Consider the following 10971-nt stretch of genomic DNA (forward strand, 5'->3'; position numbering starts at 1 on the left):
CACATAAAGTACCCACTATTGATGATGATTAGATTGCATTATGTGATTATGATTTGACTTACTTTATTTTTCAGTTTTTTTCAGTATGGTGATTGTATTTTTAATTTGTGTTTTTTGGAAAAAAAATTGGATTGTATTCATTAAGTTCACATAAAGTACCCACTATTGATGAAATTAAATTGTATTTTGTCTAGCAAAAAACAAAATTTGTAATTGGATTTTTTTAACTCACTGTATTTTTTGAAAAAAAAAAATATATTGTGCTTTTTAACTATCAATTAGCTTAATTTGTGATTGAGTTTTTAACTCACTATGTTTTTTGATAAAAAAAAAAATAAATGTGTTTTTTAATTAGCAATTGATTTCATTGTTTTTTATTATTATTATAAGCAAAAATGCGATTGTGTTTTTGTACACTCCGTTTCGATCACAAAGTGATTTTATTTTTTAAATGATTGTATTTTTTTACACTCCATTTCGATCACATGATGAGAAAAACAAATTGTTTGGGTTGTGATAATCTCTCTCTCTATATATATATATATATATATATATTTGATGATTAGATTGTATGTTGTCATGCAAAAAAATAAATAAATTGTAATTGGGTCTTTAACTCATCGTGTTTTTTTGAACAAAAACATGATTGTATTTTTTAACTATCAATTGACTTAATTTGTGATTGAGTTTTTATACACTCTGTTTTGATCACATGATAAGAAAAAAAATTCTGTAGATTGTGATAATTATGTGTTTTTTAAAAACTTATTCTGTGACATCCTAAATATTTAATTAATACCATAACCAATCATAATAATATTAATACTAGTGGGAGTGATAGTAAAATAAAATAATTTAATTTATTATACAATTAACTAGGGTTAATGTAAGACGAAGGCAAAATAATAATAATAATAATAATAATAATAATAATAATAATAATAACTAAGCTATACTTGCTATGTAAATTAAATTGCTGTTGTGATTATCAAATATACGATGAAGAGAATTATTTGGGGGCTAAATTAATCACTAATTAGTGTGAGAAGATTGGCATGTATAGATTTAGTTAAACAAATCAAGCAATAATTAATTACGAAGATTTGTTTTTAATTGAAAGGATTTGCAAATATTGCTAAGAAGATGAAAGTTGAGTCATCTGTACGTCAAGGTCTAGAGGGGGAGGTGATTCATCACTTAAGGTCATTAGTAATGGGTGAGTCATCACCCAACCATGTGTATATAAATAGGAGGGGGGCTGTGAAGTTGGGGCCAGCGGAAAAAAAGAAAAAAGAAAAAGAAAAGGGCGTCAGCAAAAAAAAGAGCGAGGAAAAGGCCGAAACACCAACGGACATAGAAAGGAAATAGTAAGACTCAATATTAAGGTGAGTTATATTATACCTTGAGTCATCATAATATATTTTACGTTTGTTTCGAACTACCATTATTTATTTTATACAAGTTATATTTTATAACTTATATTTGTATTTTAATTATGTTACTTATTTTCTAAATTCTATTTACTTAAATTGAAACCCATAGATATGTTTGTTTAAATTTTAGAAATTATTTAACAATGATTTTGTAAACAATTATTTTCTGTTAGTACCACCACGGGAGTCCCATGTCTTGGGGGACTTAAATAACCATTGGCCTCTATTTGGCCACTTTGTGGTCCTTTGTTTGTCATGGATCCATTGACCTCTGTTTTGACTGTCACTCTAGTGACCTCTGTTTTGTTCTGTTTTGTACCGTGATTATGGTTATTTATTTACGTAATTTCTATATTTTAGTTTCTGCCATGTAAATAATTTGTTTATTCAAATTACGTTATGTACATGTTTTAGCTTAACTAACCGTCCATGGTTATTTTTGTGTTCCCTATACTCTTGATATAATATTCTCACTCTGCTGTGTACTTATAGCTGTTACTCTTTCAGGTGATGAGATGTAAGGAAGACCCGTAACCTCGTGTAGTGGAACCCGCACAAGAATTTGATACTGATCCATTATTTTATTTTTTTTCTTCTTTTTCTTTCTTTTCTTCCTTTTGTTTTTTTCCTAATGTCCGGTCATTGAGTACTAAAATAATAAAAGCCCTATAGAATAAAATAGTAGAATGAAGTAAATTTTATGTTTAATTATTTTTATTTGCCTCCCCCTGTGCCGTTTAATTTGCTACGATTAGAATAAATTAGTAAGTTGCGATTCTAAACCTAAGCCCCCTGGGGTTGGGTTGTGACAAAGGTGGTATCAGAGCAACGGTTAGACATATTAAAGAAATAAATATTTACCTGCGGCGTTAGTCATTTTCTGTAAAATCTCACGTTTATTCTGGTGATGTAGGAATGTCCAAGATTAATCTTGATGAGGCATTTTGGGAGGAGCTTGGGGCCATTAATTTGGAAGATATTTTAGCAAAGCACCCCCCCTCCTCACTTGAAGGATGGGAAGACTCGGAGGATATAATTAGGAGACTACACCCAGGCCTTGCCCAATTGATGGGTCGGCCAATATATATACAAACCGATCCTACTGATGTCCAATACTTACAATGGAGGTAGAGTCGTGCCTATACTGTAGAGACCCTAATTTTTTTGTAATTACACTTGAAACCCTGAGCCTTAGGTTAATAGCATTTTAGCCCTAGTTCCGTAAAAGCCTGCATAAGGGCCCAAATAAAGAATAATTTTTCCGTGTATTACCATATTTGGAAATACCCTAAAACTTGGTTTTATTTATTTTACCTCCTAATTTCTAAATTAACTCACACATTTTATTTTTATTTCTATTTTTTTTTTGTTTTTGTTGTTCTTTCATTTATTGTTTATTTGAATAGAATACTATTATTTACTTGAATATGTACATAGTTTAATATATATATATATATATATATAATATTTTGGTGGAAAAGTTGGTTGGATAACAAAAAAAAAAAAAATCTAGATATTTAGCTTCCTTAGTCATTAAGCTAGGATCCCTTATACTCTATAAGTTGAGAGCTTGTCCCAAATTCACTCTCACGTTTTCAACAGCCCAAGGAGAGGGCGAGAGAGGGAGAGTTGGCTTAAGAGAAGTAGAGAAGTAAGAAGAAAAAAAAAAAAGAAGAGAAAAAGAAGGAATCAAAGGTGATTCAAGAAGGTGAAGGTAAGAACATACCTCTCTCTTATCTCCTCCAATCCTTTTACCATCTCATCCTATTATCTAGTATGCCTCTTGTGTTACAAATTAATGGTAAATAGGGTTTTTGGTGTGTGTGAAAGTGTGGGTATGATATAGTGTCATTGTCTTACAAATTTGTGAAATTAGGCACTGCTGCAACTTCTCTAATTTAAAAGAAATATCAAATCTATCTAATTCTCAAATCTGAATTTATTGTTGGATATTTTGTTGTTTAGAGCTTGTGATAATTTTATTAGCTCCTAATTGTGTGTTTTTAGGGCTTGGATAATTTGTTGAAAAATCTGGTCCTGAGTCTCTGAAAAACAGTCCACTTTTAGAAATTTTATAAAATTATAGAAAAATCATCTCATGTTGGTTCTTCTATCAAAATTTAGAACTCTGAGTCCTCTTTCCCACAGATTTTATTTGAGTGAAAACCATTGGGTAGATTGAGAGAAAAGCTAGTTTTCCCAAAGGGTGACAAATCTGGACAGGTTTTGGAATATAGTTTGTTGATGAATTTTTGGAGGTGCTGTGCAACTTATGAAAATTAGAACTGAAACTAGACAGATTGAATATTGTTTCTGTGCAATTTCAGCCTCTAATATGACCTAAAAGTATTTTTACCAAAGCGTTCTTGTTAGCCCTGCAGAACCGAACAGTGCTGGAAATTGTGTTCTATTATGTTATTGTCTCTAAGTATTTCAAAGCATTCCTAATGTTGTTTTTTTGCCTTACTATACTTATGTATGATGATCGTGGACTACATTTCCTCTTGTATGTTTTTCTCATACTTTTTATGTGACCGAATTACCGAATGTGACTAACTTACTTAGCAAAAGATCTAATAAACAGGAAATGATAGGGGGTTGGCAATGAGTGGCGTTCATCTTAGTGTTTTAGAACAATTTTATACATATGAATGACATGAATTATGATGGGATTAATACCAAATGAGTTAAGTCTTGCGTAAGCAGTTTAAGCGAGCCCCTAAGGTGACCCGGATGTATTCAGACTCTAGGCGGTGGTTTCAGGGTGTAAGCGAGCCCTTTGGTATAGTATGTGCAGGGTGTAAGTGAGCTCTAGGCACGATTTGGGTGTGAGCGAGCCCACTTGTTGGCCGTCCCTTTTGAGGTCCATCAATGCCACTGACAAGTAAATAACCGGAAGGTGGGCATAGGTGGTAAGGTCTGCAAAGCAGCAAAAGGGGGAGTTCTGAATAGTCCGGTGTTCAATCCTTGTGGTTGGGTAGAAGGATCTCTTTGGGGAGATTCTAGATGTCTAGTCTAACTACTAATCCATAGATCCTTGTTGGAAGATTGTAGGTTATGTTACCTAATTTGTTCTGTGTATGGTTGATTGATTGATAGAAGATATGGGGGTGTGTGTGTTTTTACTGGACATTCCAAGCTCATGGCTTGTCATGCCAGGTGAGGAAGCAACTTACGATCGGGAAGGTTATCCTGAAGACAATCAAGATGAAGTATTGGAGCCGTGGTTCACTTGAAATTTTGGATTAGTAGTTTGTTTTTATTTTCCCTTTTTTTTTATCTTTTGGTTTGATAGTATTTTGTAAACCTCTAGTGGAACTCAAATCAGTTATCTATTCTATAACTCTGCTTATATGTGTATAGTAAAATATTGTGGTTATCTCTCTTGTTTGAGTTGTACTTTACATATATTCTTTTATGGTCTTGAATTTTGGGGCATGACATATACACGCGGACACTTTTTTGGACCCACTCGTGTCCTCAGCATTGCCCTAGGATATGATCGCCCACACCATATCATTGGCCCTTTGACCTTAGATTTTGTTGCAAGAAGGGGAAATGTGTACCTTGATGACTACATTTTTACCCTGTCCCTAACCCATTGGAAATTATTAATATTCAAAATGTTGATTTTAGTAATGACCTATCATACATTGAGCAACCGAGATGGATAGTCGATCGAGCATTTTAGGGCTACATGCAGTCTGTCCCCGTTTACACAGTCCAGGCAGCGTGGATGTGTTTTGGTGTGGTACATTTAGGATGAGAATTTGAGCTTTTTATGCAATACTACTTCGCGTGGATGTGTTTTTATGCAATACTACTTCCCGTGGTTGTTTGTCCCGTTTGACCCACCACTCTAGATTTAGTATAAGAAAACCTTTTTTTGTATGCTAACCATGATGTGTTCTAATTCTTTTTTTTTTTTGTTTTTGTTTTTGTTTTTGTTTTTTTGTTGTACCACAGGGATGAGACACAAACATATTTTGACTTTTGAACAAGGATGCAACATTAATTGTAAAGTTGGTATTTTATATATATTGCGCTATATATTCTTATGTATATGCTATGTTATGGATGTAATGCCTCGTTTATTACTTTGTGGAATGGCTAATAATAGTAACGGAAGCGAGTCATTAGTCAGTGGCACTGAATCGATGGAAAGAATTATGGAAAGAGCGGTTACTAACTTTTTGCAAGCCTTATAGACCAACATCAACAATGGGATGCCGGAACGGCGAAAAGAGCCAGTTACCATAAAACAGTTCCAGGATCTGAAACCCATCACATTTACCAACGGTTTAGGCCCAATGGTAGTGGACGTTTGGGTTAAAGACACGGAAAAGATTTTTCGCACCATACCCTACACCGAAAGACAGAAGGTAACTTTCGCTACTTTCAAAGATAATGCGCAGGAATGGTGGCTTCTCACCCTAGAGAAAGAAGAAATTGTGGCTTGGGCAAGATTCTTGGAAGTATTTTATGCAAAATACTTTCCAAATTCATTGTGGGAACAAAAGGCGTCGGAATTCATAGATCTAAAGCAAGGAACCATGACGGTGGCCGAATATGAGAGCAAGTTCACCCAACTCGCTCAGTTTGCGACGTATGTCATTCCCACCGAAGCTCGAAAAGTAAGAAAATTTGAAGCAGGATTGGATACTGAAATCAAAGATAGGCTTGAGGTTTTGAAACTCCAAACCTATGAAGAAGTGGTAGACCGAGCATCCATTACAGAAAAAGGAATTAAAGCCTCCTGTTCTGGGGAACCAAGCCAAAAGAAGCGATTTTGAGAAAGAGACAACAGAAGATGCAGTGTTGCGCCTCCCTAGAGGGTGAATACGGGCACAACCAGCTTAGGTAATGAAGGTTCTACTAACCCCAGAAGTGGCACCATTCCAACTTGCCCTTCGTGTGGAAGGGCTGATTGGGGACAATGCCATCGAGATACGGGAGCATGCTTTAAATGCGGTCAAGTTGGACACTTGCTGAGGGATTGTCCAAAGCTGACCAATCCTACAGCCAGCCCCTCTGGCCCAATTAGAAAACCCACAGGACCTAGAGGAGAGAGAAAGGACCAAAAACGCCAAGGAAGGGCTTTTGCCTTAGTACCTGGAAAATCAAAAGTTACTGAAAATGTTGTGTCAGGTATACTTTCTATCTATGGTCATTTAGCTCATGCCCTCATTAACTCTGGGTCAACTCATTCTTTTGTTGCACCACACTTTGCTGCCAAGCTGGCATCAACACTCGAACCCTTAGGATATATATTGTCCGTGTCTTTTCCTTATGGTAATTCTACCCTTAGTACTGATGTCTACAAATCTTGTGCTATATCCCTAAAAGGAAAAACCTTATACGTAGACTTGATTCCCCTCCACATTGGGAACTTTGATGTGATCTTAGGGATGGATTGGTTGGCTGCCAACCACGCCTCTATTGATTGTAAAACCAAAAGGGTCTCCCTCAGGTTACCAAACCAACCCGAGCTTGTCTTTGATGGAACTGTAGTTTCTAACCCTCTATGTATTATATCCTTTACAACAGCCCAAAGACTTCTAAGAAAGGGTTGTTGTAGTTATATTTGTTATGTAATCGATACACAAAAAGAGGTCCCCATCGTTGATACAATCCCCGTGGTTCGAGAATTCCCAGATGTCTTTCTTGAAGATCTACTCGGTACCCCAGCTGACCATGAAATCGAATTCACCATTGAAACTCAACTTGATACCCAACCAGTATCAAAAGCCCCTTACCACATGTCAATGATAGAATTGAAAGAGCTGAAGACTCAACTTCAAAAAACTACTGGACAAAGGCTCCATTCAATCTAGTACCTTATCCTGGAAAGCTCTAGTATTCTTCGTGAAGAAAAAGGATGGCACGATAAGGTTATCCATCAATTACCGGGAGCTGAACAAAGTCACCATCAAGAATCGGAACCCTCTGCCACGAATCGATGACTTGTTTGATCAACTTCAAGGCGCTCAAGTATTCTCTAAAATCAACTTACGTTCTGACTATCATCAACTAAAAGTCAAAACGGAAAGTATTGAAAAGACTGCATTTAGAACCTATTACGGGCACTATGAGTTTCTCGTCATGCCATTTGGCGTCACAAATGCTCCAGTGGCCTTCATGGACCTCATGAACTGAGTGTTCAAACCATATCTTGATGAGTTCATCATCATTTTCCTTGACGACATTCTCATATACTCCAAGTCACCGGAAGACCATGAGCAGCACTTGCGAACGGTTCTACAAACATTACGTGATCACAAATTTTATGCCAAGTTGAAGAAATGTGAATTCTAGATCACTAATGTACATTTCCTTAGTCACGTCGTTAACAAAAATATCATCTCGATTGACCCCCAAAAAGTTGCAGCAATCGTGGATTGGCCGCGACCTACGAATATGTTAGAAATTCAAAGTTTCTTGGGTCTAACTGGCTATTATCGACATTTCGTGTAAGATTTCTCGAAGATAGCATCACCCTTGACCCAACTAACTCAGAAGAACACACCCTTTGAATGGACTGACAAACAGGAGCGTTGCTTCTAGGAGTTAAAAAGTAGACTGGTGTCAGCTCCTATACTAGCACTCCCTACAGGAGCAGATGGGTTCATAATCTATAATGATGCCTTATACAATGGTTTGGGTTGCATTCTTATGCAAAACAGAAATGTCATTACTTATGCTTCATGATAACTAAAGACTCATGAGAAGAACTACCCAACTCATGATTTAGAGTTGGCTGCGGTGATCTTTGCCCTCAAGATCTGGAGTCATTATCTCTATGGTGAAACTTACGAAATTTACACTGATCACAAGAGTCTTAAATATTTGTTCACACAGAAGGAACTAAATATGAGTCAATGACGGTGGCTAGAATTTATGAAGGACTATGATGTAGAAATCCATCACTATCCAGGCAAAGCTAACGTGGTGGCAGACGCACAGAGCTGAAAGACGACCAAAAGTTTGGCATGTACTCTCGTTTCCTGCAAGATCAACGGACTGCTTGCCAACATAATCGTGGAACCTACATTACTTGAAGAAATTAAAGCGCGCCAATGTGAAGATAAACTTTTGAAGAAAAAGTACGAGGAGCAAATGAGTACGCCTGATCCTAATTTCACTATAAGCAATGGGATGCTGAAATTTCAAAATTGAATTTGCGTACCCGACATTCTAGAACTCAAGAAGAAGATATTGGTGAAAGCTCATAGCTTGAGATTTGCAGTCTACCCTGGCAACACAAAGATGTACCAGGATCTGAAAGAACACTACTGGTTGATAGGAATGAAAAGAGACATAGTAAGCCATGTCTCCAAATGTCTGCATTGTCAGCATGTTAAAGTAAAACATCAAAGACCTGCAGGAATACTGCAACCACTTCCTATTCCTGAATAGAAATGAGAGAACATTAGTATGGACTTCATGGTCGGGCTACCACAGTCATTTTCGAAGAATGATGCAATATGGGTTATTGTAGACCAATTGACACTGCTAATTAAAATCATGTACTCCCTTAATAAGTTTTCCACTTTATACATCAAGGAAATTATTCGTTTGCATGGCACCCTAGTTTCAATTGTGTCTGACCGAGACCCCCACTTTGTGTCTCACTTCTGGAGCAAATTGTAGGAGGCGTTGGGAACTACTCTGAAGTTTAGCACTGCTTATCACCTACAAATTGATGGCCAATCCGAAAGAACAATCTAGATGTTGGAAGGCATGTTACATGTATGCGTGTGGGACCTCAAAGGTAACTGGGATAAGCACCTACCTTTAGTGGAATTCGCCTATAACAACAGCTACCAAGCAAGCATTGAAATGACACTGTATGAAGCTCTGTATGGAAGGAGGTGACGATCACCTCTGTGTTGGACGGAAGTCGGAAATAGGAAACTGTTAAGCCTCGAGATTGTGCAAATAACAAGTGATAAAATTCAACTCATCCAACAATGAATTCACACTACCCAGAGCCGCTAGAAAAGTTATGTAGATACATGGAGACAGGACTTGGAATTCCAAGTAGGGGATCATGTGTTCCTCAAGATCTCACCAACAAGAAGAGTTACTTGGAAAGCGAGGAAAGTAAAACCCACAATATATTGGGCCATTCGAGATACTAGAAAAGATTGGTCCTGTAGCATATCGCATTGCACTACCACCTGAATTGTCCAATGTCCACAATGTGTTCCACGTTTTGATGCTCCAACGGTACCTCCGAGATCCAGAACATGTCATCGACTATGAAAACTTGGAAGTTCAAGAGGACCTCTTTTATGAAGAACAACCAGTGCAGATTCTCGATTGCCATGATCAAGTTCTCCGAAACAAGACCATATCGTTGGTAAAAGTTTTATGGAGAAATCATCGAATCGAAGAAACGGCGTGGGAAACTGAAAGTCAAATGCAAGCCAAATACCCGTACCTCTTCCGAAATAAAGGTACGTGAAGTTTGATGACAAACTTCTATTTAAGATGGGAGAAATGTGACACCCTAAATATTTAATTAATACCACAACCAATCATGATAATATTAATACTAGTGGGAGTGATAGTAAAATAAAATAATTTAATTTATTGTACAATTAACTAGGGTCAATGTAAGATGAAGGAATAATAATAATAATAATAATAATAATAATAATAATAATAATAATTTTTGGTGAGTAATAATAATAATAATAATGGAAATAATAAAATAACTAAGTTATACGTGCTATGTAAATTAAAGTGCTATTGTGATTGTCAAATATATGATGAAGAGAATTATTTGGGGGCTAAATTAATCACTAATTAGTATGAGAAGATTGGCATGTATAGATTTAGTTAAACAAATCAAGTAATAATTAATTACGAAGATTTGTTTTTAATTGAGAGGATTTGTAAATATTGCTAAGAAGATGAAAGTGGAGCCATTTGTACGTCTAGGTCTAGAGGGGGCGATGATTCATCACTTAGGGTCATTAGTAAAGGGTGAGTCATCACCTAGCCATGTGTATATAAATAGGAGGGGGGCTGTGAAATTAGGGCCAGCGGAAAAAAAGAAAAAAGAAAAAGAAAAGGGCATCAACAGAAAAGAGAGCGAGGGAAGGGGTAAAAAACTAACGGACATAGAAAGGAAATAGTAAGACTCAATATTAAGGTGAGTTATATTATACCTTGAGTTACCATAATATATTTTACGTATGTTTTGAACTACCATGATTTATTTTATACAAGTTATATTTTATAACTTATATTTATATTTGAATTACGTTAATTGTTTTTTGAACTCTATTTACTTAAATTTAAACCCTACTTAAATTTTAGAAATTATTTGACAATGATTTTGTAAACAATTATTTTTTGTAAGTACCACCACGGGAGTCCCATGCCTTGGGGGACTTAAATAACCATTGGTCTCTGTTTGGCCACTTTGTGGTCCTTTGTTTGTCATGGATCCATTGACCTTTGTTTTGACTGTCACTCCAGTGACCTTTGTTCTGTTCTGTTTTGTACCGTGGTTATGGTTATTTATTTA

The 10971-nt window shown here is 36.0% G+C and overlaps 1 protein-coding gene across 1 annotated transcript; it reads left to right on the forward strand.

Annotated features, from left to right (window-relative positions):
• Positions 1 to 5659: 5659 nt before the first annotated feature.
• On the forward strand, positions 5660 to 6226 carry LOC145812825 (uncharacterized). Its single transcript, XM_082908051.1, has one exon. It carries the CDS (start codon positions 5660 to 5662, stop codon positions 6224 to 6226), a length of 567 nt encoding a protein of 188 aa, XP_082764177.1.
• Positions 6227 to 10971: the final 4745 nt, after the last annotated feature.

The sequence above is a fragment of the Camellia sinensis genome, chromosome 15 (genome assembly GCF_055761805.1).
Source record: "Camellia sinensis isolate YWXY chromosome 15, ASM5576180v1, whole genome shotgun sequence".
Lineage (NCBI taxonomy): Eukaryota > Viridiplantae > Streptophyta > Magnoliopsida > Ericales > Theaceae > Camellia > Camellia sinensis.

Coding starts and splice junctions, on each gene's coding strand:
- LOC145812825 (XM_082908051.1), top strand. CDS start 5,660: ATGCCGGAACGGCGAAAAGAGCCAGTTACCATAAAACAGTTCCAGGAT.